The sequence below is a fragment of the Mesocricetus auratus genome, unplaced genomic scaffold (genome assembly GCF_017639785.1).
Source record: "Mesocricetus auratus isolate SY011 unplaced genomic scaffold, BCM_Maur_2.0 Super-Scaffold_100027, whole genome shotgun sequence".
Classification (NCBI taxonomy): Eukaryota; Metazoa; Chordata; class Mammalia; order Rodentia; family Cricetidae; genus Mesocricetus; species Mesocricetus auratus.
Window position 1 is genome coordinate 21589199 of NW_024429208.1, and position 27789 is coordinate 21616987.

At 46.2% G+C, this 27789-nt stretch overlaps 2 protein-coding genes across 5 annotated transcripts in view; one reads left to right on the top strand and one right to left on the bottom strand.

Annotated features, from left to right (window-relative positions):
• Window positions 1-25168, bottom strand: LOC101838315 (phenazine biosynthesis-like domain-containing protein 2). The gene is made up of 10 exons (XM_040732177.1): window positions 25033-25168; window positions 12847-12987; window positions 10447-10546; window positions 10017-10115; window positions 5845-5954; window positions 5697-5726; window positions 4810-4898; window positions 4216-4394; window positions 1797-1859; window positions 1-971 (listed from the first exon to the last, which is right to left on the bottom strand). The coding sequence occupies exons 2-10, from the start codon at window positions 12928-12930 to the stop codon at window positions 859-861; spliced, it is 867 nt and encodes a 288-aa protein (XP_040588111.1). The 5' UTR covers window positions 12931-12987; window positions 25033-25168; the 3' UTR covers window positions 1-858.
• The window catches only part of Hnrnph3 (heterogeneous nuclear ribonucleoprotein H3), an 11738-nt gene continuing 8037 nt past the window's right edge, over window positions 24089-27789 (top strand). For 2 of the 4 annotated variants that reach the window (XM_013113879.3, XM_021227607.2), the window contains exon 1: window positions 24460-24593. The gene's annotated coding sequence lies outside the window, so the exon portion shown is untranslated. Of the gene's footprint in view, window positions 24181-24443; window positions 24594-27789 lie in introns of those variants that run through there. The other 2 variants (XM_013113877.3, XM_040732176.1) reach the window with 2 other exon arrangements.

The window sequence follows — 27789 nt, forward strand, 5'->3', positions numbered from 1 at the left end:
TTACGTTAAATCACGGTTTATTAAACAAGAGAAGGCTTTGGCTTTTCCATTATCAAGACACAGAGGAGAAAAAGGTCACAGATCACACGTGTAGCTAGTTTTTATTTTATCATCACATGATCTAATAAGATACACACTTTGTTTCAATTTCCTGAGTTCTGTCCTGATTGTTTCTTATAGACACTAAGATTACTCTGAATTTTCCCACAGTTTCCTTTGCTATCTTCAGTCATGTGACTCCATGTTCTCCACAGCCATAGCACAGTCTCCCTAACAGTGTACAGTCTATTATCTTTAATGTTCAGTTTTAATTCCCACAGTTATTGGATCTCTCAAAAGGTTATGAGTCTGGGCAGGATGGCGCACACCACAAACCCAGCACTCAAGAGGCAGAGGCAAGCAGATGTCTGTGAGTTGGAGGGTAGCCTGGTCTACACAGGGTCTATGCAGTAAGACTCTGTCTTTAAATTAAAATTATACATATGCTTGTAAAAATCTTCTATCTGGTATACACACCTAAATCTAAATTTCATCTCCATCCTTATTAATGAATCTCTCACTTTGGTTGGCAGTCATAATCAAAAGAAGTGACAGCATGGATCCCTGTCACTCCCTGCCGAGTTCCTGAAGACACACAGGCAGAGGCCAGAGCCCTTCACCAGCTGAGGAGTCTGGAGATGCGGTCTCACCTCCATCCGCTGCCTTCCCTTTCTGGTCTTCACACGAGGGTTGAGGGCACTGCTCGGTGGGCTTGCTGAAGCAAGCTCTGGGAATTTATTGTTGGTTTGGGCTGGGTTTTGGTTTTGGTATGGAGAAAACACTGTGATTAGCAGTGGCCACAGCCCAGCACAAGTGTCTCTAGACTGTCAGCGTGCCCTCTAAGACAATAGCAGCGCCACCCTTCATGTCAACTCGTCCATCAGGCCGCAGGGAAATGTCCAGTTCCCCTCCTCGGCGGGAACACTGAAAGGCTTAAAGAGAACACAGAGTGGGCCAATTGAGAGCATTTCCCTGTGATTAACCAACTATGCAGGGAAGAAGTGATTGTTACAGACCCAGGACTCCTCCCAGGCCAGTTTCCAGAATAAGTCCCTTCACGTCCATACCCTGCCCTCCATTCTCCTGCAGACCAGGGGTCCACACACAGCTGATGTGCACACACTGCCCAGCCCTTTCCTTCCTGGTCTCTTCTGCTACTTCCTGCATTGCTCCAGCTGTGTCCTGCCTAAAGCATCCTCTAGGAATACTCAAGAGATGGAGGTAGGGAAGGGTGGTCTAAGACGGTGTAGAGAGGGGTCCTGGCTGTCCTGAGAACGTCCCACCTCCCTTCCAGCTCAGAAAAGTCAGATGAAGTTTGTTTCCTTGTAGAAAGGTAAAGCAACTGTGAGGCCAGGGGCCCAAGAGACTCCATGCTTAGCAAATCATTAGACTCGCCCAGAACAGAGAATAAACTCCTGTTCTCCACATCACCGTCAGAGACTGAGTCCTCCCTTCAGGAAGAGCTCAGCCTTGCAGGCCAGAACCCTGTGCTGATGATGGGCTAACTTAACTTCCTTCAGCTGAGTTCCTTCTCTGTGAATGTGAGTTTTCGAGTCATTCCTGGGGATCTGGGCCTTCAGGAGGCAGGCAGGCGCACGCACCTGGCCATCCTGAATTCCACAGCAGGACTCCATCTCAAAAAGTCAAGAGCTGGAGCTATGACTCCATGGCATACCATTTGGCGAGCACTTAAAGGACCCAAGTTTAACACCCGAGCACCCAAAGAGGAGAGGAAGGGATGGGGAGAGCTAACCTACCTCGCATCTCTTTCTTCCCCAGCTCCTCAGACCAGTAGGGGCCAAGAATAGTGTGGGCGGACCCTGGAAAGAAGTGACAAGTTATGACAGCGGGAGTGATGTTTCTCCAAACGTAGTAACAACAATTGCAACCACTCATCCAGTGTGACTAACCCTTAGGTCATCCAGCCCTCTGTCAAGGTGGCCACAGCAGAGTGTGGAGTGAGGAAAGGGACAGAGAAGTTTTATGAGTTAATTGCTTCCAAAGTACCTGTCAAATCTCTCCTACTGTCTCTGAAGTTGCACTCAACTGCAGGGTTATTCTCTTTTTTAAAGACAGTCGCATGTAGCCCAGGCTATCCTACAACTAGTTGAGGTTAGGATTGGACTTTCTTTCCTCCTGCTCCCAAGTGCTACCTTGCCATCCACACCACCATTTTTCCCATGTGATTTACCCTAGAACCTTATCAGAGATTACACATGAAAATGAAGAGATGAAATATAAATAAGTCCTACAGGGTTCTGTGGCTCACACGTGCAATCTCAGTGTTTGGAGGTAGACACAGAAGAGCCATGAGTTTCAGGTCATCCGCAGCTAGCTAGAGAGGCCAAGCTAGGTTCAGTTACCCTTTCTCAGGAAGGAAAGAAAAAGTCAGTAGTAACAAAATCTTGAGTGAGAAAAGTGTAGTGTGGGAAAATTCTCCTCTAGAAAAGTTCATTAAGAATTATGAGATGTACTTAAGAGTAAACAGCTGTTGGGTGTTGGTGGTACAAGTCTTTAATCCCAGCACTCAGGAGGCAGAGGCAGGCGGATCTCTGTGAGTTCAAGGCCAACCTGGTCTACAGAGCAATTCCAGGACAGCCTCCAAAACAATACAGAGAAACCCTGTCTGGAAGAGACAGAGAGAGAGAGAGAGAGAGAGAGAGAGAGAGAGAGAGAGAGAGAGAGAGAGAGAGAGAGAGAGAGAGAGAGAGAGAGAGAGAGAGAGAAACAGTCATACTAGTTTCTTTCTCCCAAGACCCCCCTCCACCCCAGCAGCTCATCCCTCCTGGTCCAAAGACCTTCACATTTTAGAAAACATTAAACACACAACATATGCTGGGTGTCCATTCCAGTGTGGGGAAGCAGCTGTGTGTATGCACAATGCCCAGGATCCTCTGCCCTACAGAGACTCACTGGACCATGTGGTCTCTATGGCCATGTTCTTGAGTCTTCAGCCTGCTTATGTGCCGAGCTTTGAGTTGGACTGTTTCATTCCTCACCAAGGACTAAGTGAAGGTTCCAGAGCCATCCTAGCTCTTTGTGTCTGCAATTTCTGCCCAGCCCCTTTCAGTCCTGAACCTGCTTCCCCCAGCAATGCCTCCCGTCAGTCACCCCCACCCTTGGCTTCATTGACAGCTGTCCTCAAGGAGAATGGAAGACACACAGTTCAGGCCGTCTGGTTCAGGCTGGCACAAGTTCTGCAAATGTTGGCTCCGCGATCTAGGTCCACCCTAGCCCTCCCCTTGGCTCAGCGAAGCCAAATGAATAGGGAATAATTTAGTAACCTAGGATTACGCTTGGTCTGGGCTATGCTCGCTCTGAACAATGTACCCAACAAGCTGTCAACAGATTAGGATCCTCCCACCTCATCAGAGCTGCAGGTATACCTGTTATAGACAATGAGAATATGTTCAATAAACTACTCCCCTTAGCACCCCCGTTTCTACCCAAATACATTGCAGAACACAATCTGAGAACTGTGCCGTGGGCAACAGGTCAATGCATCCTAGACTGTTTTGAGCACATGGGCAATCCGGCAAACTGTCTTCAAAGTGAACTTTTAGGAAGAATCTCCTGCTTACCTAGTCTTATGCCATGCATAGTTGGGTGTGTATGTGATTAAAATCAGATACATTATTGCAAGCAGTATGCCCAGAGAGGAAGGGTTTTCATAACCCTTATTTGTCAGTTACAACAGAGAATCTTCTAAATTACATTCTTAGTAAGCAAACACCTCTTTCTCTTGAACTCCATAAAAGAAGATGCCAGGGACCAGAAGGATAGCTCAGCAGCTCAGAGCATTTGGTGATCTTATGGAGGGCTGAGTTCAGTTCCCAGCACCCATACTGAACAGTTCACAACCATGTGACACTCTCAGGGTTACCACAGCCTCTGCTGGCCTCTGGAGATACTACACATCCAAGTGCAGACAGACAGACAGACACACACACACACACACACACTCCGAACAATAGTTGGAGCCCTCAGCAGGCACTCACATACCTCACTATCAGTCTTGACGGTGTGTCCTTTCTGATCTATACTCTTGCTTTGAATGAAGCTTCCTCACTGCTTTGTAATCTTTCTGGGCTTTTATTTCAACTCTTGAATAAGACTACAAGAACCTGGTTATGCCCAGACAGACTCTGAGTACATGTAACATCAAAGGAAGAGTACCTGTTACCGGGTCTTCAGCCACACCAACCCACGGTGCAAAGTACCGGGAGTAGAAGTCATATTGGGGTGTCTGCCCCTCAGGCTCTCCTCTGAGAGTAAGAATGAGTCCTTTCACCTTCCCTGTCTTTTCGATTTGAGGCAGAGGCTCTGTGTTCACCTTCAGGGTCTCTAGAAAGGACCTGAGCACAAACAGAACGGATCAGCAATAAGCATTTCACAGACCACCCCCTGCACAGCCCAGGGAAGAGGCTGGGCTGTGCCCAGAGGGCTCAGCAGAGGGAAGAGAGAGCCTGCCTTTGGCATCTGCCTATGGGAAAGAAAGTGATTGGTCCAGGCATGATGGCAGATGCCAGCACTCAGGAGGCAGAGGCAGGTGGATCTCTGTGAATTTGAGGCCAGACTGGTCTATAGACTGAGTTCCAGAACAGTCAGAGCTACACAGGAAGAAAGGAAAGGGAAGAGGAAGCGGAAGAAAAGGAAAGGAAAGGAAAGGAAAAAGAAAAAATAAATCACGCTTTGGTGAAAGCACAGCCTGATGCAAGCAGAGCTGGAAATCTGCATGTTGGCAAGTAAATGGCTAAGCATGGCATTTACCTGTTGTAAGAGTCGCTGAGTCGGACCATGAGGTTTTTGGTATCTGGAGAGTACCGGATATCCTGGACCAGGGTATCACCTATGGCTGCCTGTGAGAACACACCAAAACTCCTCAGAGAACTAACTCTTATTCAGCTGTTAGATGTTTGTCTAGATGCCAGAAGCCCTGGGCCAACCCCCAGCACCACATGAACTGAGCATGTTCCTATAAACCCAGGATTCAGAGGCAGGAAGGTCAGGAGTTCAGGGTCGGCCTCGGCTGGCAGCAAATGTGAAGTCAGGCTGGGACCCTGAGAGTGCCTCAAAAGCAATAAAACAAAACAGCTGGGCACACTCCTTTGACACCAGCATTTGGGAGGCGGAGGTAGGAAGCCCCAGGAATTCCAGGAGTCAGGGCTGGCCTGGGGCTAGACCTTGCTTTATCCTGCTCTGCTCAGCAAGCACACTGCCTTCATCAGATGGGAAAGTCACCCTTTTTGGTCCAAAGAGGCTGAGGATGCCTGTTACCTTCCTCACCACCTCCTTCAGGGCTTCTCTGTCTGCCCCAAACACTCCATCTTATCCTGTCCCTCTATGGAGGTTGCATTGCTCATGGTTAAACTAAATGAGTCGGCTGTGATTGTTATGACCCGTAATCCTCGTATTTGAGAGGCAAGAGAATTGCAAGTCGAGGCTAGCCTGAGCTACACAGTGAGGAAAGAAATGTTACAACTCAATGAATGTTAGACACAATGCTAACATTCTGGCCTGAAACCATGTAGGCTTCCACAGCAGTGCCTACACAGACAGGATGAAGAGGCTATTTCATGTCACACCAGACCTTTCAAATAGAAACACAAACACACACGACCACATCACAGGCCTCTAACTGGATTCTTTCCACCAACCTTTATCAAGTCTTTCACTTCACGGAAGTCCTGGAAGAGGGAAAGACACACAGTCAGTGCTGGACAGGAGAGCCGCCGGCTAAACGCAGCTGGTGGATGTGATTGTGTGTGTTACAGTTAGACGCACATACAGTAAGAGCGAGCTGACCTGGGGGAAGGCTGGGTAGAGAGGAAAGTCCAGGACAATCCCGTCCTCTGCTCTTCTGGCCCTTAGTTCCCCACTCATGGTGGCAAAGGTTAGAGTGCTGTTCGTGTTCTCTGCACAGAGGAGGAATTAAGAATCAGAAAAGCAAAAGTGATTATGCTTTCTGGGTGTTGGTTGATGTTTCTGTGGTGGTGGCGGTAGTAGGGTATCTGTGTGTGAGTCTGTGGAATGAACCCAGATGGTCAAACATACAAGTATCTCCCCCAAAACTCTCTTCCCCAGCCGGGCAGTGGTGGTGCACCCCTTTAATCCCAGCACTGGGGGGGAGGGGCAGAGGCAGGTGGATCTCTGTGAGTTGGAGACCAGCCTGGAGACCAGTCTGGTTTATAAGAGATAGTTCCAGAGTTCCAAGACAGGCTCCAAAGCCACAGAGAAATCCTGTCTTGAAAAACCAAAAAAACCAACACCAAAAACAAAACAAAAAACAAAAGCCTCTCTTCCCCATCCTCATTGGTCTTTTATTTTCTAGATGGTGTCTCACTAGGCTGTTTGGGCTGGCCTTGAGTCCCCTTTGTGGCCCAGGTAATCTGTGAAATTTTAATCCTCTCTTCTCAGTCTCCTGAACAACTGGGATTTCAGGCCTATTTCACCAACCTAAATTTGTCTTCCTCTACCCACACAAACAAAATAATTTTACCATAATGATCAGAATTTTATGATTTGGAAGTAAAATGTCCCCGACCATTGGTCCTCAGCTGGTGGTACTGATCTGGGGAGAGACACAGTTTGAGAACTGATCCACAGGTCAAAGGCCTCAGAAGTGGGTTTTCAAGAGGGACACCTGGACAGACTGTGGGAGTAAGGAGTTGATTAAATGCATTAGTATTAAATGCATTGTTATTAAATACTGTGGGCAGACAAGTAAAAAGATGCCAGAGGCCCTGAGTAGAGCTAAGGCTCCAGACCAGGAGGGAGACAGTGTGGTGGGTTCTGAAGAGAGGAAATCGGTGCCCACGGGGCAGAAGTGGGCGTGGTCTCAGATCTTTCTGGGCGTGGCTTCATAGCACAAGTCTGTAGCTAGGTCTCTGAGTCCCAGGAAGGAGGCAGGGAAGGGGGTGTGGAACAGGATGTGTGGCCACCAAGACCCGCTTCGATATACAATCACCGCCATACATGAGGGTTCCTGACACCAGGAAGTCTGTGACTTAGGGACTCAGTGTCTCACTCAGGTGCCTGCCAGTGTCAGTGAGGGGAAAGGATTTCCTCAGGGTCTTGTGGCCTGATCAGTGACTAGATTCTAACGCTACATCCTCACAAAGGCCACAGGCTTTCCAGGGCTGTAACTTGACCAGCATCTGGTCCAACGTTATTGCTTCCTCTATGATCTCAAGAGTTACCACTGCAAGCTCTTAACGCTGTGGACCAAGCCACCACGGCCACCACGATGGCCCGCATCCCCGGAAGCGTGAGCCAAACCAAACCTCTCCTCCCTTAAGTTGTTTCTGTTGTGTATTTGTCACAGTGCCAGGGAAGTAATGAGTATCCTGGATGCCATGGTGGAGAGGGCTTGGCTAATTGCCAACTTTATCTTCTGCCAGGCACAGGCTCCCTCAGGAACCTAAGGATGCAGAGTCTGTAGGAGACACAGCAGGAGATTTGCTACCACCGCAGCCTCTGAGGCTGCAGCTCCTCTGACTCAAGCTCAGTGCACAGGTTTCATCTTTTCCAGCTCAAGGTCCCTGTCCAGTGTCCACCTTCTTAAACTGTGAGTCACAACCTCATAGGGAACTGCTGTGGATGTTGTGAAGAATGCGTTGGTAGCACAGGGCTTCTGAACACACAACAGCCATAAACTAACTTGAAATCGTCTGTGTAGCGAATAGAAAGCATTTCTGGTGTGTGGTGTGACTTCGCTGTGGCCTTGCGACACGCACACTTTGCACTATGGCTGCCTTCTCTCCCCACCCCAGTGAAATACACAGGCTAAGATCTGAGCCTGCAAACAATACGTTTCTCTTACAGAAACATAGCTGTTTGCTTACAGGAAGCAAAGGTGTTTAACGGTTTTTTTATTGTCATTTGTCAGTTTATAAGTATCTAATCAGTATCTCTTTGGATTTGTGTTATTGCAATGTTTGATTTTACTTTTTAGTTTTAGAAGGCAAAAGATACTAACGAGTAGGAGTGTTTTGCTTCATGTATGTCTGTATGCACCATGTGTGTATGTTGCCCTCAGAGGTCATAGATCCCCTGGAAGTAGAGCTAGAGAGGGTTTATAAGCCAGCATGTGGGCGCTAGAAGTGGATCCCAGGTCCTCTGAAAGAGTAGCCAGTACTCTTAACCACTGAGCAATTTCTCCAATTCCTAAAATGTTTGAGTTTCAGCTATATGACCTGCAGCTAAGACTAACATACCCCAGCCCCACACGGTAGAAGGAGATAACAGACTCGTGAAAACTGTCCTTCGATCACCACATTACACTGTGGCATTTGTGCATACACAAAAATTAATTGACTAATTACGATATAATCAAAAATTGTTTGGGGGGACCCCCTGAATGTGAGTGTCAGTGAGGAGGCCTAGGTTATCTATTGAGCCTTGGGCAGCAGATCAGTACCCATCCCAAGTATACACACAGACTTTGGACTCCCATCCAACAATGTGAGGTGCACTCTCACCCTGAACTCTTGGGGGAAGGGTCTAGGCCCTGCCCTATATGAAATGACAGACTATGGACACCCCCATGGAGGGCCTCACCCTCCCTGGGGGAATGAGGGGATAATGGGGGGGGGTTGGGGGAGGGCACGGGAGGAGGGGAGGGAAAGGGAGAGGGACCTGGAACTGACTTGTGAAGCAACCTTGTTTCTTATCTAAATTTAAACTGAAAAATAAAAATAAATAAATAAATAAATAAATAAATAATTTGTTTGGGGGATCTAAGACCCTTCTCTGGCCTCTGCAATCATGGCCTACATATGATGCACAGGAATATGAGCAGGCAAAAACACCTACGTACATAAAAAATAAAGGGAAAAATTGATTTGGACCAGCACATCATTCTTCAGTGATAGGGTCCTAGGAAGGAAGGTCCAGGGGATCAGAGATTAAGAAGATAGAACAGGGGAGCTCAGGAGATCTCAAGAAGCTGTCCTATGCCAAGCAAGCTTATTTAAGAAGTACAGAACCTTGCAGACTAGTTCCAGGGGGAAATGGGACACAGTCAGCAAAGGCTATCAAACAACGGAATGAAGACAGCAGGGAGCTAACTAACCAGGAGATGCTGTACAAGGTAAACACGGTATCCCCAGAGCATCCCAGAGCAGACACACAGTGATCCTGGGACTGACAACTGTAGCCTTGTAGGGTGGAAGGGTTGGGTTCTTAGGATCTGAAGCCACAGCTCCCCCAAGGCCCTGGCCCCAGGCTGTTTCCAGCTCTGCCAAGTATATTCCTGGTTTTAGAGAAGAAGCTATGTTCTTTACATCAGAGGCTCCACATATCAGAGCCTCAGGGAAAGCCTTGGGTCAGTCCAGGCCTCAACAATCACAACAACAAAGTAATTGTTTTTAATTGCTGTTTGAGGAGCTGGGTGTGGTGATTCAGCCATTAGTACCAGTCTGGGAGCAAAGGTGGGAAGGCTACAAGTTCAGACCCAGCCAGGCCTAAGGAGCAAGTTTCAAGTCAAACAGGGCAAGGAATGTGGCTCAGTTGGTAGAGCGCTTGCCTAACATGCACCAAGCTGGGGGTTCCATCACCAGCAATTGTAAATGGTTTGTGGCAGTGAAAGCCTGTAATACCAAGACTTGGGAGTGAAGGCAGAAAGAGCAGCCATTCAAGGCAATTTGAGGTGTGTGAGGACCCAATCTCAAAATAAATACATAAACGTATGACTTTAGGATCAGTGGGGCACTGGCTTGCATTTGTTTTCTACATCCATTCTGGTCATGCAGCTCCCTCAACCATATGCAAATAAATTATGTTTTAAAAAGAAATTCACATTGCTAAGTCATGGTGGTTTGTACTATAATTCTAGTTCTTGCGAGGTGGAAAGAGTAGAAGCCACCAGAATTTCAAGGCCACCATCATCAACCCAGGAAGTTCAATGCCACCCAGAGCTAAATGAGACCCTATCACAAAACAAACAACCATAAATAAACAAGCAAAGTCCACATTACTCATTTTGTGAAACAGCACAGCCGCAGAAGCCAGGGTGGCGTGGCCACATAGCGGGAACTCACTCTCAGGAGTAAACCACCTTAGTCCAAAGTGGGAACCTTCAGAGGAGCAAAGATAAACGGAAAGCAAGATCAGACCCCCAGTTAGGTTATAGATGCCTCAGCATCCTCTTCCCATCATCATTAGCAAGGCTAACAGGTAAACTTTCTCAAAGGGGTGAGCACGGGGTAGACAGACAGACATTCTGTTCCCTCCTGGTAAAGGCCCCGATGACTTGAGTTTGGTCCCCAGGACTCACGTGGTTGAACCAAAGAATTAACTCCTATAAGCTATCCCCCAAACTCATACAAATGCTATGGCACGCACACACGCACACACACACACACACACACACACACGTGAAACAAAACATTTAAATGGTGTACTTACTTTGTGTGAAGTTGTCAGTTGGTTGCAGTTTTCGGATGAAAGCGGTTTCAGAGAGGTTCATTTCCCTTGCAATGTGTTGATGAGAATCTTCATCCAATGTCTTAAATAGGAAAAAAAAATGGTTATTGAGAGCCCAAAAGCACAGATCTGACTTAACACAGCACCTTATTGGCATCAAAAGTCATGCTTGGCATAGTGATGCATATCTTTAATCCCAGCACTCTGGAGACAGAGGCAGGTGGATCTCTGTGAGTCTGAAGGCAGCCTGTTCTACAGAGTGAGTTCCAGGACAGCCAGGGCTACACAGAGAAATCCTGTCTTGAAAAAAAAATTGATAGATCCTTTAGCTCCAGTGTTTATTGATATTAGTGTTCTGGAAATAAAGTTATGAAACAACTCAAATTATTATCAGGTGAAAACTCAGCCATTACATGTACATATATTTATATCTATAAATATGTATGTATATACATATATATGAGTGACATGGAGACATGGGACAAATATACTTAGATTCTTGACAGGCAATTACAGTCAATTCCACAATTGTTTGACAGGAAGTCGTGCTTGCCAGTTTAAGCCTATAGAAGGTTCCAATTTTGGAAGCTGGAATCTGGTTGCTAATTATTCTCTCACTAATCTTTCCAAGCTCTTGCATTACTAAAGCCTAGTAAAGCCTTCACCCTCTGCAGCTGGTGGAAGGAACGTGCTGGCTGCCGGGTTACGGGATGGGTGCACAGCTGAGATGAGGGGAGGCTCACCTCTCTCATCTCTGCTGCCCCGGACAATCAACTCCTTTATGCTAACCGCTCCAGGTAAAAGGGTAAGATACATTTTATTTTATTTTTTGAGACAGTTCTTACTAATAGTCCCAGCTGAGCCTGCTATGTAGCCCAGGCTGGCTGCAAACTCATGATCCTCCTGCTACAGCCACTTCCTCTTTTTTATTTGGCTCCAATTACTGTGTGTGTGTGTGTGTGTGAGTGTGTAAGAGTGTGTGTTGGTGTGTGTAGAGGTCAGATACTTGCAGATACTCTCTTCTCGTGTGTGTGTGTGTGTGTGTGTGTGTGTGTGTGTGTGTGTGTATAAGAGTGTGTGTTGGTGTTACAGAGCACTCTCACAGGTCCCGCAGTGCTTGTGTGGAGCCGAAGGACACTTTTTTTTTTTTTTTAGTTTTTCGAGACAAGGTTTCTCTGTGGCTTTGGAGGCTGTCCTGGAACTCACTTTGTAGACCAGGCTGGCCTCGAACTCACAGAGATCCGCTGAAGGACACTTTCTAAAGTCAGCTCTCTCAGGGACCCAAGTTCAATTCCCAGCTCCCACATGGCAGCTCACAACTCTGTAACTCCAAGATCTGACACCCTCACACAAATATATATGCAGGCAAAACACCAGTGCACATAAAATAAAAATAAATTAATTAAAAAACAAAGAAGAAACCGTTGTCTCCTTTCACCATGAGTCTTGGGGAATGAACTCAGGTCCTTAGGCTTAGCAGCAAGCACTTTTACCTGCTGAGTCATCTTGCAAGGCACTGAAGAGAATGTCTACATTTCTGAGGTATAGATAAGGCTGCAGCCAGAAATGATAATGAACCCTGAAAGTCCAGCACTCAGGAGATTGAGACAGGTAGAGTCTGAGGGTAACCTGGGATACATAGGGAGTTCCAAGCCAGTAAGAGTAGCATAGTGGGCAGTGGTGGCACACACCTTTAATCTCAGCACTCGGGAGGCAGAGGCAGGCAGAACTCTATGAGTTCGAGACCAGCCTGGTTTACAAGAGCTAGTTCCAGTACAGCCTCCCAAACCACAGAGAAACCCTGTCTTAAGCCCTGTCCCTGTAAAAAAGAGTAGCATAGTGGACCCTGCCTCACCTGGCCCTGCTGAAAAGCCCCAAAATGTCCACATAGAAATGCCAAATGACATATCAGTCATTCCTACCCACAGATCTCCTGTGACTTTATGCTTACTTTTTGGTGCTAATTAAACAAAAACCTAATTCTGAAAGGGAACTCCAGTTATTCTTTTACAAAATAATTGCTTGATTATTTATTACTTTTTATTTTTGTAAGATTGTTCTCTATATAGCCCAGGCTGACCTCAGACTCATGATCCTCCTGCCATATCCTTTGGAACATCAGAGTTACTGGCCTGGGCCCCCACTCCCTGCTGCTGCCTCTTCAGTCGGCTCCAGGTACTCTGCATGGGAATCTCTGAGGTCCTGACTGAGTCTGGGTGTAGCCATTCCTGTCATAACCTGAAAACACGACCATCACCGATATGACAGAGAACACAAGCCAAAGTAGCAAACCCTCAGGATGGTCTCACGTCCTTTCCAGAAGTCATGGGCTCCACACACATCTAGAATTTCAGGCATGGCCCTTGAGAACCGAGTACTTACATTTTCCAGGAGGCAGACAGCAGCAGGATTGCCCCTGAAAGCTGTGGCCGTGAAGGCATCTGCTATGAAAATCGGGAGTTTCATTTTCCTCACCAGCTCTGTCTGCAAGGTCTCAGCCTAGCTGGCAGCCTGCTTCCCTTCCTGTTGTTTAAAAAAAAAAGTTAATGTTTTACTTTATATACAGGCACAGTTAATGGTTCCCAGATAAAGGCAAACAATTATCCCAGCATACCTATGCCTAAAGATTCCCCTACTTTTTAAAGCCTTTGCATTTAATTTGTTTTAAAATACTAGCTAAATTAAGCAGAGTGGTGGTGGCTCTTGCCTTTAATCCCAGCACTCAGGAGACAGAGCAGGTGGATCTTTGTGAGTTTAAGGCCAACCTGGTCTGCATAGTGAGTTCTAGGACAGCCAGGGCTACAGAGAAACCCTGTCTCATACTAGCTAAATGAAATATTTTTCTCGCCACACACTTAACTCTGCAACAAATCACCTTCCTTTCTAGAGTAGGCAAGACTAGCTGTGGCAGTATATTTAGTGAAGTTCATGAGATGTCTGAGAGGCACAGTTGTGGCTTGCAGTCTTCCCATGAGGACAGACTCTCCTCTCAAGGCCAAGCATGGCAGCGCTCACCTGTGATTATTCGTGTAAGGCAGGAGGATGGAGAACAAAGTCAGCAGGCAGATCTCTGAGTTCGAGACCAGCATCATCTACAGAGGACAGCCGGGGCTACACAAAGAAGGCATGTTTGGAAAGCAAACAAACTATATCTGTCTATATCTGCATAAACCCAGGGACTCACTCATGCTTAACACAAGGTTTACAACCCCCCAAGTTCTCAATTGTTTTGTCAGGGAGAGGTTTCCTCACCATGCTGCACACACTGGCCTAAGACCCCTGGGCTCAAGTAAGTCCTTTGCCTCAGAGTATGGATATACCTCATACCCAGCTCTGGCTTGGTATGTGCTTTTTATTTAATTTATTACTGAAGAATAGACTTCTACCCTTAAGGGTTTTTTTAAGTTCCTATATTTCTTCCCAAGCCACCACCAACAAAAAAAGTATTTTTAAAGAGTGGGTCTCAAAGGTTCTAATAACTGGTGTCATTCACTTATTCAACATGATGTCCCTAGCTCTCCACCCACAACATACCCAACATTGCATTCTCTTCCTCAAAGAACTTGGGTTTTGTTTTGACTTTAGGGTTGTGCAAGGCCTCTGCCAGTTTAGAACAATTTCATTCTCTCTGACAGATGTTCAGTCTTAAAGATTATCCTTCTTAAAGATTGTCCTACAGCTAGATGGTGACAAGTCTCAGTTAGAGAAAGGAGGCCAGAGAGATTGTGGGAAGAATTTTCCTCAGCTCTGATTAAAGGGAACAGATCTAAGACAATAGACTACCTCCCCACCCCCTACCCTGGGGCTGAACACGTTGATGCTAGAAATGCAACAGCCTGGTCTATGGACCACGACAAGCAAGGAGACAAAATGCTAAGGGACTAGACAAGGGGGAAAGAGTGTGCTTTCTGATAGTGTAGTTATCCCACTAGTTGGCCCTTAAGTGTTCCTACCTCTATATTTCCTGCCCAATACATAGTAAATGTCCCAAAGTTTCAAGTCATTGTTAGTACAGTAGCAGTCAAAATAATGACTCCCTTAAGTTGTCCACAGTATAGCTCCCAAGAACCCATATGTATGTTTTGTAACTAGAGGAGGGAATTAGGTTAAACTTTAACCAACTGATTATTCTGGATTATCAAATCCTAAGTAAGGAAAATATATATTTATATATACATGGTTTAAACCCAGGGCCTCATGCAGGCTGGGCAAGCACTCCACCACTAAGCTAAATACCCAGCAAACAGGTCTTTAAAATGTGTATATATGTGATGGCTATTTTTGGTTGTTAATTTGACTACATCTGGAATTAACTAATACCCAAGTGGCTGGGAACACCTGTGTGTTGTAGAATGTTATTTTAAGGTGTCTTACATTTGTTTATGCTGTGGAATATTTGTTTTAATGATGCAAAGATGTGCTGTACTCTTTTATGTTGCATTTGTTTAACTCTGTGTTATTTTGCCTGTCTAAAACACCTGATGGTCTGATAAAGCGCTGGCCAGCCAATAGAGAGGCAGGAGAAAGGATAGACGGGGCTGGCAGGCAGAGAGAAGAAATCTGGGAAGAGGAAGGAGCAAGATAGAGCAAGGGATGGAGAATGCCAGGAGCTAGGTACCCAGCCAGAGATGGAGAGTGAAAGATATACAGAAGTAAGAAAAGGAAAAGGCAAAAGATAGAGGGATAATTTAAATTTAGAAAAGCTAGTTAGAAACAAGCCAAGCTAAGACTAGACTTTTTTTTTTAGATGTATTTTATTTTTATCATCTATAGAGTTCTGTCTGCAAGTTTGTCTACAAGCCGGAAGAGGACACCAGATCTCATTATGGATGGTTGTGAGCCACCATGTACTTGCTGGGAATCAGGACCTCTGAAAGAGCAGTCAGTGCTCTTAACCACTGAGCCATCTCTCCAGCCCCAAGACCAGGCATTTATAAGAAATAATAAGCCTCCATGTTGTGACTTGGCATTTCCCACCCACCCCCCCAAAAAAAGAGTAAAGAGGGAAAAAAACACAAAAACAAAACAAAACAAAAAACAATGACAGCATTTTGGTGAACCAATGTGAGGCTCAGATTTCTATAGGGCCTGAGAAGCTTAAAAAAAAACAAAAACTAGGGCTGCAGGCAGCAGATTGTATACATAATAAATAAATTAAATATTTAAAAAACAAAACAAAAATGAAAACACTCCCTTAAGAAACCCTGCTGTACAGCAGAGCAGTTAAACAGCATTTTTCACACTAAATAGAAACAAAAAACTAAGTAAAAATGCCTGCCACAGTTCAGGCACTAGATTCCATAGCTGGGGGGTTGAACGCATTTGTTGGTCAAATGCACCTCCAACAGCCTCTCATCATAGCCTTTGCTAGGACTAATGCCAACAAAAGGTTTAGTATAGCTTGCACTTTTGGGGATACCTTCCCAGGTCTTTAATAGGGGACCTGCAGAATGTAACCGAAGTATAAGAGGAGAAAGGAGTTTCCGGGCCGGAAACTTCCTCGTATTTGGCTATGGAAAGTTTTCTAAACCCTGCCCCTAAGACTCCTTGCATGAGCATAGTAACAACGGGTTAGAGATGTGCTTAGATAAAAGGGCATGCTTTCATGCTAACAGACCTGCTGGAAGAAGTCCAAAAGGCTGTCTGTTCAGAGGTTCCTTGACATCTCCTCTCTGTGCATCAGCCCTTCCTCTCCGGTCCTGGATACCACCCCTTCTTTTTTTTTTTTTTTTTTTTTTTTATTGAACATTTTACTGTGTTAATGCTCATTATTTATACATCGATATCAGGTATACAGCATATTCTGTTTTATGTCAGAAAAATCCACAGCCCAAGAACAACATAAACAAGTCTAGTTTCTCCCACCATCTTCTGTCTCCTCTATTTCCTGGATTCACAGACTTTCCTCTGGGCCTAGCCACTATCCCCTGTTGCCACTGGCTTGGTCTCCACTAAGCACTGACAAGCCAGCCTTGCAAAGTGCTCACCCTTCCCATTCCTCTGGTCTCCTAAGCTAGCTATTCTCTCTCCCCCAAAGGTTAAGCACACCACCCCTTCTGAAATGGCTTTTTATCACCTGCTACCAGATGTGGGTGCTGGGAACCGAACCTGATCCACTGCAAGAGTAGCAGATACTTTTAACCCCTGAGCTATCTCTCTTAGCGCTAGGTTTCTCTTCTTCATAACTTGGTTTTTAATCCTCAATTTGGCATGAATATACTCTTTTGTTTTTTTCAAGACAGGGTTTCTCTGTAACTTTGGAGCCTGTCCTGGAACTTGCTCTGTAGACCGGTCTGACCTGAAACTCATAGTGAACCCCCTGCCTCTGCCTCCCGAGTGCTGGGACTTAAAGGGATGTGCCAGCACTGCCAGGCGAATATGCACTCCTTTAATAAACAGTAAGAAAGTACAGAAAAGACTAATGCTCCTTTGACACCTGTCTTATTTGCCCTGAATCAAGTGACGCAACACTGTATTCCCTGAAATCGCCCAGGCAGTGGTGGCACACACCTTTAATCATGGCATTAAGGAGGCAGAGGCAGGGGCATCTCTTGATCTCAGGAGACCAGCCTGATCTACAGAGCAAGTTCCAGGACAGCCAAGGAAGGCTACACGCTGTCACACTTAGTAATTCATGTTTGAATGAAGAAAAGAAATAAAAAGGAAAGGAAACATGAGTGCTCCTTGGTATGCTGGAGGAGGAGGTTTATTGTAGATACATGAAAGAGCATAGGTAGAGGCAGGGACAGGAACATCTGGGAGAGTACGGAGGGAACATGTCCACACTGAGCTATACCGTGTGGGGAGGCCCAGAGGAACAAACAGAGGAGGCAACCAAAAAGGTTGGATTACACAGGGATAAGCAGCCCAGCCCCCTGGGCTGGAGAGTCCAGGATAGGGGTGGAATATACCAGCCAGGAGGGCTCTGTGAGATGTGGGGCTGAGGAGGCAGAAGAACCGGGCGGCCAGGTCTGCTTTGACATGTTAAATAGATACCTCAGTCATCTGTCAGGGGTTTGAAACCTAATAGCAATACCAGCATGTAAGAGGCAGAGGAGGCTAGCCATATGTTCAAGGCCAACCCGATATACATAATAAGTTCCAGGGTAGCCTGAACTACAGAGTGATACCCTCTCTCAAAAGCAAATAAAATTGAGAAAGAGGGTAGGAAGGGAGGGGTCGGGGAAGAGGAGTAGGAAGAAGAGGAGACCACTGCCATTCTGGAACAATCTGACAGTCTCTGAAAGGAAAGGGTATGTTCATAATGAATTACAGCTTGGCTTGGTTTCTCTACTATTTTCCTGGCAGAGCCCCAATAGCAAAGCTTTTTCTATTAACCTGATTTGGTTCACATAGTAAAAACAGCTTTTTCTCCAGAACTGTTTATCAAAATCAGCCAACCAACTGTTTAATAACATTATGTCTGCCTGAGTGGTAGGGAAGTTACTGAGGCAAACAACTGACTTTAAGTAAATGTTTATAAGAAACAGCGGGAACATGAGATGTTGAGAAGAGTTTATTTTTAAGCTCTATTTGAAAGTGTGTGCACATGTGCACCTATGCCCAGCAAAAAGAGGACATTGAATCCCCTGGAGCTGGAGTTAAAGGGGTCTGGGAACTGAGCCCAAGGGTTCTGCAAGAATAGCAAGTGTAGCTGGGCCTAGTGGCACACACCTTCCACTCCAGCACTCAGGAGGCAGAGGCAGGTGGAGCTCTATGAGCTTAAGGCCAGCCTGGTCTATGTCAAATTCCAGGACAGCCAGGGATACATAGTGAGACCTTGTCTCAAAACAGAATAACAGCAATAACAGGAATGACAGTTAATTTCTCATCATTGTAACAAAGTAACAGAGCAGAATTTAAACTTGTAAGAGTTATTTTGGTTCCTTTTCAGAGGGTTTAGGTAGCATGTGGGTTAAGAGGTTAACAGAACAGAGCAGATATGGGGGTAGTAGCCAGGAGGCAGAGAGAGAGAGATATATAGGGATCGAGCATGCACTAGGGGCCTCTTACTCCATTCTCCTACCCACCCCTTAATGGATGATGCCACTCACATGCAGGCCAGGCCTTCCCCAACCTAGTTCATCTCTGCAATCATGCTCAGAGAGAAAGGAAACAGGAACTACACTTGGCTAATCTCCTCGGCATCTTTCAATCCAATTAAACTGACAATCATGACTAAGCTTCATTTCCACTAAAATCAGGAACAAGTCAAGGCTGTCGTCCACTCTCCACACCTATTCAATACAGCACTTGAAGTCTTAGCTAGAGCAATCAGAAGACTGAAGGAGATCAAGGGGACACAAATAGAAAGGGAAAAAGTCAAAGTATCTTTATTTGCAGATGAATTATTTCTCACATAAAGACCCTAAAAACTCCACCAAGGAACTTCTACAGAGATAAACACTTTCAGCAAAGTAGCAAGCAGAACACACCAGGTGGTGGTGACACATGCCTTTGATCCCAGCACTCAGGAGGCAGAGGCAGGCAGATCCATGAGTTCCAGGTCAACCTGGTCTACATAGTGAGTTCCAGAGTAGCCACAGCAGCACAGAGAAACCCTGTCTTGAAAAACTAAAACAAAACAATTTTTAAAAAAAGTAGCAGGATACAAAATTAGCAGAACCACCCATAATTTTCATATATATAAATGACAAGCAGAACAAGAAAGAAATCAGGGAATAATACCTTTCACAATTGCCTCACAAGGGGCGAGGGGATTAACTCTAGCCAAGCAAGTGAAAGGTTAATACAATAAACACTTTAAGACATTGAAGAGCTGGGTGGTGGTAGGGTATGCCTTTATCTTTGTGAGAGTAAGTTCGAGACCAGCCTCATCTACAAGAGCTAGTTCCAGGACAGCCTCCAAAATCACAGAGAAACCCTGTCTCAAAAAAACAAACAACAACAACAACAACAACAACAAAAAAACAAATAAAAAAAGACATTGAAGAAAGAAACTGAAGAAGACATCAGAAGAGGGAAAAATCTCCCATACTCGTGGAGCAGTAGGATTGATAAAATAAAATGAAAATGGCCATCCTACCAAAAGTAATCTACAGATTAAACACAAACCCATAAAAATTCCACATAATTCTTCACAGAAATTTAAAGTACAATTTTCAGCTTCATATAGAAGCATAATAAACCAGGATAGTCAAAACAATCCTGAATAATGAAAACTGCTAGTGATAACATAATTCCCATGTCAAACTGCTATAGACCAATCCTAATAGAAAGACGGCAAGATATTGGCATAAAAACAGACAATGATCAATGGAACTGAAGACCCAGACATAGGTCCACACACCCATGGACACCTGATTTTTGACAAAGAAGCCAGAAAATGCACACGGGAAAAAAAAAAGAAAGCATCTTCAACAAATGGTGCTGGTGAAACCCGCAGGCCAGCAAGAGACTCTGTCTCATTAAGAGGTGTGTGTGGGCCGGGCAGTGGTGGCGCACGCCTTTAATCCCTGCACTCGGGAGGCAGAGGCAGGCGGATCTCTGTGAGTTCAAGACCAAGCCTGGTCTACCAGTCGAGTTCCAGGACAGGCTCCAAGACAATACAGAGAAACCCTCAATACAGAGAAGCCCTGCCTTGAAAAACAAAACAAAAACAAAAACAAAACAAAACAAAAAAAAGAGGTGGGGGGGGCTAGGCCCTGCCCTGGACTTTGGACTTTGGAGATCTCCCATGGAGGACCTCACCGTCCCTGGGAAGCAGCAGAATGGGAATTGGGCAGGGAGCGGGGGAGGAGGGGAGTGTGAGGGAGCTGGGACTGATCAGTGAAGCAAGCTCCTTTCTAAATTAAAAAAAAAAAAAGAGGCAGAGGCATATGGGGGCAGGTAAGATGACTTAGCAGTCAAGAGTGCTCACTGCCTGGAGAGGATGAAGGTTTGGTACTCAGAACCCACAACAAGGGACTCACAACGGCCTATAGCTCCAGTTCCATGGGATCCAATGCCTTCCAGCCTGAGGTCACCTGTGAGTACACAGTGCCCAAACTCCTGCAGACACCCACACACATACATACACCTAAATCTTGAAGACAAAGAAGCTTAACAGATAGATGTGGTGAACACCTGTCAACAGCACATGTGGACTGACCCTGTAGAATGGAGAATTCCAGAGGAGTCCAGGGCCAGGTAACAAAAAGGAGCACATATACAAAACTAAAAATCGTGTTGTGAGAAACGATCTATGCTGAATTTTCTATATAGTCGCCCACTTAGATATTCCCAAAGTCACTGTGGTGATTCACTTTTCCTGTTCCCCGCCCCGCTTTGGCTCCCACAGTAATCACTGGAGCAGAATTAATGTTCAGCATTTGGAACTATTTTCAAAACTGAGCTAAAGGGGGCTGAAGAGCTAGCTCATGGGGCAAAGTGCTTGCCTTGCAAGCATGAGAAACTGAGTCTGAGCCCATGGAAAAGAAGCTGGACATGGGGCTTAGACAGGAGAATCTCTTGGGGCTTGCTGGCCAGCTAGCCTAGCCTGGGCAAACCTTAGGCTAGTGAGAGACTCTGTCTCATCAAGACGTACATGGGGCCGGGTGAGATGGCTCAGCACTTGCTGCTAAACCTAATGTCCTGACTTTGACTCCCCAGGACCCACAGGGTAGGAGAGAAGTAATCCCTGAAAGCTGCCCTCTGACCTTCACACCTGCGCTGCAAATACAAGCACATCACACACACTCAAACACACAGTTAAAAATGAAAAATAAGACGCTTGCACCCTGGCCTCCATGCACACACAAGCACGGGCACTCTCAAATACAGAGAATGAATGGGTAAGGTTTTTGAGGTAAGGTTACCTTTTGCTTACTTAGAACCAGATAAGGTTTCTTTTGGTTTCCATAGTTCCCAGTGAAGTAATTTAAACAATGTCTCAAGAATGAAATCTTTGCCTTTAATCCCAGCACTCGGGAGGCAGAGGCAGGCGGATCTCTGTGAGTTCGAGGCCAGCCTGGTCTACAGAGCGAGTTCCAGGACAGCCTCCAAAGCTACAGAGAAACCCTGTCTCGAAAAACCAAAAAAAAATAAAAAAAAAAAATGAAATCTTTGTCTGAAAGCCTTGTCCTGAGACACAATGATGGACATGAGGAGAAGGTGGTCGCTTTTCTAAAGACACCAGGTAGTTAGGACGTAAACAGGAGAAGCCCCTTCTCAAAGCTTTAGTCAGAGTTGCTGGGACAAAGCCATTAAACACTCATTAGACACAACACCAATATGTTTCTGTGGCTTGTTGTTCTTGGTTTGTTTTCATACAGGCAAAATGGTTATGATTATCCCACATTAATGATACTCTGCAGTATCATTAGGGATACACAAGCATCAACTGTAAATTAGTTTTTAGCTAATGTGCTCCTTCTGCCCCTAAGAGAATGTCATTTCTCAATTTCTCTTTCATTTTCAGGCAGGCCTTGCATGGAATTTTCCTCTCTTCATTCTGATGGATTAATACATAGTCACGTGTGCCTCGTATTGCCTTCCTCTGGGAGGCTGGGTACTTCCATTTCCTCCTCCTGCTTCATCTTTGTCACGTTGTAAACTGTGACAAAAATCCTCTTCATGGTCCCTCTGATCACTATGCTAATGGGAGAGCCCAGAGAGGAAGGAGAGAGAAAGAGAAGGGTGGCAGAGAGATGGGGGAAAGGGAGGAAAGAGGGGGGGGGAAGAGAATGGAGATCACGAAAGCAGCTGGGAGCCCTGAGTTGTAACCATCTCCATGGAAACAGTTCCTTAGCGATCAATCTGGAAACAATTCTGCAGGCATCACTGGAGCAGCAGGGTCCAATTGCACCAACCCCTACTAACAGGGTTCAAATGTGTGAGGGAGGAACAGGATTTTTTATATATACTAGTAAACTAAGAAGCTAAGAAAAATTACATTTACCACCGGTAATGCATCTTTAAACTAAAAGATTCCTACTCGCTGTAACAAAAAGGCAAAAGGCCTTTTAAATCTTCACAGTGCTTGTAAAGAGTGCTCACCATCAAGAAATTATGGAAAACAAAATACCTCCAAAAGAAACATCACCATTGGGTGGTGCAAAGCCATACATCAGAATCATGAGGATGATTGAGGAGGTCACCCATAACCACACAAAGTGTGTGCAAAGAATGTCAAATTCATTCAGGCCCTAAGTAGACTGAACTCCAGGAGAAGAGTGAAAGGGATTACAGAATTCCACCTACCAAATCAGGTTGAAAGACTGAAAGAAGAAGCCATGTAATTTAAACCCATGGAAGGAAGGCCCAGGGGAGAATTCACCCTAAGTGTGGAGCTTGGAGTTTTATTAATAAACCAATTACTTTTTAAAGGGAGAACATGCTTTAGGTCCTAAATTTAATCCCTAGCTATTAAAAGAAAGGGGAGACCTTGGGGGGGTTATAGTAATAATAGGATAACCAAGCCTCAGCAGAAGTCTATAACCAGTAAACTACTAACTTACTTGTAATCCCCTCCCAAACACACACACACACACAGTTTAGAGTTATGTTACTCTGGCTCTATCTCTCCGGGAACTATTTTTACCTGTTTGGGGATTAAGAGCAGCATCTGGGGAATGAATGCCACCTTGTAGGGCTGTAAGGACACAGATTTCATGGAGGTAGGAGGATCAGGAGTTCAAGGATATCCTTGACTACCCAAGAACAAAAACAAAGACAGTAAGTTATAAATAAACCCTTACGGCTCTGCAACTTCTTTTGGTTTTCCTGTCTGTAATAATAATTACACTGTTCCCCCCACCCTTTTCTCTGAGGAATATTTTGGGTTAAAGTCAGTATCGTGCTAAAAGCATTTAAGTAGGTTTGAGCTGTGAAATAAGAAGTTTCCATAACAGAAACTAAGTAATTGGCCTCCTGGCTCCAGCCTAAACACACACACACACACACACACACAAATCTCATGGTAAATAAAACCCATCCTTCTACACTGCTAATGTACCCCACCCAACCCCACTCCACTCCTAATGGGCTTCCCAGTGTCTTTAGCACAAAGACATCTTTGAAGTGCACCTTGAAGGGTGACTGTATCACACCCCCATTCACACTCACGTTTACAGCCTTAACCTGTCCTGCCTGGCCTGAGACTAAACTCATCCTCTCTTTGCCGGTGACTTGCTTTGCTCTAAGTCTGTTATCCCAGGACTGCACCTTCCCAGATTTTCGATGTGCCATTTGAGTTAAATCTTAAAAGACCATAAATGTGTCATGAGGAACCTTGGTACCAGCACGGCACCCCAGAAAGCATGTCTTAGGTGTCTCCTGTAGCATAATTTCCAGGTACACCAAACTATCTAGAAAACGAGCCACTGATCTGTCACTGGGTTTAATGAAGAGAAATAAAAAATTAAACATGGCAGGTAAGAAATCAACCAAGAGGTCAAGGCTGGCTAGGCAGGAGAGCAAACCCCCAGGCTAGGACCGAAATCCTGCTCGGTGTGTTTGCATCGGTGTTTCTGTATCTCCTCAGGCGAGACACCCATTCTTTCTGATTGCATAACGCAAACATGGTGGACAAGAAAAACCTTTCCCTGGTTTTGGGGGGGCAGAACCACGTGGCTCCTTCCACGCAGGGGCAAGGGCGGGCCTTTACGGGATTTAGTCCCAGTGGAGCGGGAACGAGCCTCAGCAAACCGCGACACCACGGTTCCTCAGAAGCGTGGGAGCGACAAGAGCGGGCTCGGAGGATCTGAAGGCTGTCGGGTAAGCCAGAGCTCCGGAGTCCGCCTCAGCCCCCGAGCCCGGACCCCTCCCGCTTCGGGCCCCGAGCCCGGACCGCGCCCGCTACGGCCCCGACCGGGCAGGCCCCCGAGTGCGCAGGTGCATTCCGCCCCGCCCCCGCCGAGGCCGTCCTGTCAGTCATGTCTCGCGAGAGCAGCGCGGGCCGCCCGGGGCGCTTCGCCCCGCCCCCCCCCCCTCACTCGCCCCCTCCCATCCCCCCATTGCCAGTGTCTTGTGCTGCGCAGCTCCCTCAGCGGTTGTCGCCGCCGGAGACGGTTGGGAGGGAACAACCGTTGTCGTCGGGAGCGCTCCCCGCGGACCAGCCGGCCGTCCCTGCCCGCGAGCGTTGGAGTCGGCGTTACTAGCGCCCCGCGGGGTATCTGAAGTAGAAGGGGGTAGGTTGGGCCGGCGGTGCCGACAGCGAGCCGAGTCGGGAGAAGGCCGAGGCGACCGGGAGCGGGTGAGGGAGTGTGGAGTCGGCGGGCCTCCGGCAGGAGGGCCGACGCCGCGCTCTCCAGCCGCTCGGCCGCTCTCCCCGCCGCTCGGCTGCCGCCATCTTGGGGCCGGCCGGTGGCTGCCGGGGTCGCCTTCCCGCCTTTCCCCGCTCGGGCTACTTGGTCGTCTCCAGCTTGCGGAAAGGGTTGGGGAGGCCGGGGGTTGGGGAGGGGTGGGTGTTGGTCCGAGCTCTCCGGTGGGGGTGAGGGTGGGGGAGCTCGGCGAGCAGGGAGAGCGGGGCGGCGGGACGCGCTCCCGGTGGAAATGGCGCCCGGCGCGGCGCGGCCCAGCCGGACCTCCCACAGCGGCCTCCGGCCTCCGTGGTCTCGGAGGGGCTACCTGGGCTGGCGGCGCTGCTAGTGACTGCTGACGCCGTTTCCCGGGGTGAGACAGGTGGAGCTGGGGAGAGGAGCAGCCGACGGCGGGCGGCGAGCGCGCTCCACTCCCAGATGCAGGACAAAGGCGGACACGGTCCTCCTTTGTAACTCCGCCGCTCGGTGGCGGAGGCCTTTTCTCCCGGCCTGGCCGAGGGCCGGAGGCGGGGCGTCCCCGAGCCTCTGGTCTCTAGGGCAAGCTAGATAACGGAAAGTCTCCGGGAGGAGATAAAGGACGCTTAGCCGGTCTTTATATTCCAGATTTGGAACTGCGGAAAGAGTACGTACGCATCTCCAAAGGATGCCCCCCCCCCCATACACGCATCAGATGTTTACCAAGAGTTTGTGATTTTGTAAGATAAGGGAATGGCTTATCCAGTAGAATAGGGTGAATTGGGTATGTTGCAAATGGGCCGGGACCGGGTGAACTGTGGGACTGCTTTTAGGTCGGGGTGGATAGTTAAGGTTTTGTTGTAGGTAATTCACCACGAGTTGTGTTTTGTGTCAACTTGTAGTTAAGACCGGAAGTCAACATTTGTTTTCATTTGATGGCTAGGCATGCTTAAAATAAGTATTGAACTGTGATGTTTTGGGAAAAAAAACACACAAAAATCTAGTCTAATTGCGTGCTTGTGGCGGTGATTTTCATTGAAGATGGGTTAGAAAGGAAAAAGAACACCCTGGGCCAAAAGCAGATCCTTAATGGGCTTTGAAAATGCCAAGAACTCAGACTCTAATGTAAAGAACCGATAGGCCCACATTTTCTTTGTTGGATTACATTGTAAACATCTTTTTTTGTTTTGTTTTTTCAGACAGACTCTTGAAATTAGCGTGCAACTGGATATATACAGGAGACTCTGCCAACAAGATAGTTTTGTTTTGAGATAGGGTCTCTGTAGACTATTCTGGCCTTGAAATTTGAGGACCTTGATGTTTCTGCCTCCTAACTGCTGGGATGACAGCTGTGAGCCACCACCATACCCAGTGCATAACATCCATCAGCCTCTGTTTAAAGAGATATTTCTATGGATTTTAATACATTACTAGTTGTCAGACTATCACAACTTTTTGTTTTGTTTTTTGAGACAGGGTTTCTCTGTGTAACAGCCCCAACTGTCCTGGAATTTACTTTGTAGACCAGACCTGAGTGCTGGGATTAAAGTCATGTGCCACCACCACCTGGCTCTTAACACTCAATTTTAAAAATGCCTTTATCATTTCAAAAAGATAAACATACTAACAGTTATTCTATGCTGACATGTTCTCTATTTCAAACCTTGGAAATCACAGATCATTTTTTTTATAGTTTTTTATGTTCTGGGTATGTGTATAATTGGAATAATATGTAGTCTTTTTTTAAATATATTTTTAACTTTATTTTATGCACATTGGTATGAAAGTATCAGATCCCCCTGGAACTGGAGCTACATACAGACAGTTGTGAGCTGCCATGTGGGTGCTGGGAATTGAACCTGGCACCTCTGGAAGGAACAGCCAGTGTTTTTAACCACTGAGCCATCTTCCCAGCCCCAATATGTAGTCTTTTGTGATTGAATTTTTTGCTTCTTTTAGGAAGTTATAGTTAAGTGTCAAAAAGTTGGCCTCATTTTAACTCCTAGTATTTTTAATTGGTACTGACACTTGGGAGGTTTTCTGGTAGTGTTTTGTTGCTTACTCAGGCCAGCCTGTGACTCCTGGGCTGAAACCACCCTTCTGCATTAGCATCCACTATAGTTGGGTCACAGGCAAGGGACTGCACCTGTAATGTTCTTGGATTTGGGAATGGTGGTGTAACTCAGGTTGTTTCCTGTCTCGATGTCTAGAATTAGGGGCCTAAGAATAGGATCCCTAAAGCAGTGTAGTGAATAGTTTATGACACTGTTGCAAAGAAAGGTTGAAGTGGAGTATTTTAAATGGTAAACAGTTGCATAGCCTCCGAAAGCCTTTTTAAGGTATTAGAACAAATTGCTCTTAGTGTTTTAGTAGGATTCTAGAATTGAGTTTAAAGGTATGTTAGAGCAAGGCTGTTTCCTTATTGACTTCAGACTTGGAATGGAAAGTCACCTTATGAGATGGTTTGTGGTCCAAATCTGGTTGACTTTTCCCAGTAAAATTTTGTTAATTGAAGTCAAGACCTGATGAACAAAACTTTTCCTCTAACCTCCACACTGCACTGAGGTATGAGTGTGTTCCCATATACAAGCATATCCACAGACTAAAAGCATTATTTGCAGTTTGGTGGTTTTCAGAGAAATCTTATTTTCATAAGAACTTTATTGTTGACACTAGCAAAACTGGTGTGTTAAATTTTACACACACACAAAAGAGCTTTCTCCCTTGGATTTGCTACTGAAATATTAGTCTTTCCCCCATTTTTATTTTGGGTGGGGTGTGTGTGTGTGTGTGTGTGTGTGTGTGTACACGAGTGTGTGTACGAGTGTTCCTACTATGAATGCACGGTGCCAGAAAGTCTTTAGAGTGTCAGACCCACAGGAACTGGGTTATACAAGGCTGTGATCCGCCAAGTGATACTGGGAATAGAACCAGGTCCTCTGCAAGAGTAGCCAGTGCTCTTTATGATGAATTTGTCATCACATTGAGGGGAAGGACTATCCTAAGCTGCTGTGGTAGCACCTGTATTCCCATTTGAGAGTCCAGTTCAGGTTACAGAGTAAGACCCTGCCTTGGGTGGGGACCAGTGTCTCCAAAAGAAATGCTTTTA

What these genes read in the sequence shown, in the direction of transcription:
- LOC101838315 (XM_040732177.1), bottom strand. Translation starts at nt 12,930, where the DNA reads ATGAAACTCCCGATTTTCATAGCAGATGCCTTCACGGCCACAGCTTTC. An exon ending in CTGTCTGCCTCCTGGAAAAT is followed by an intron (nt 10,547 to 12,846) that starts GTAAGTACTCGG and finishes TTCCTATTTAAG; the next exon opens with ACATTGGATGAAGATTCTCA. An exon ending in AAGTGAAAGACTTGATAAAG is followed by an intron (nt 4,899 to 5,696) that starts GTTGGTGGAAAG and finishes GTGTTCTCACAG; the next exon opens with GCAGCCATAGGTGATACCCT.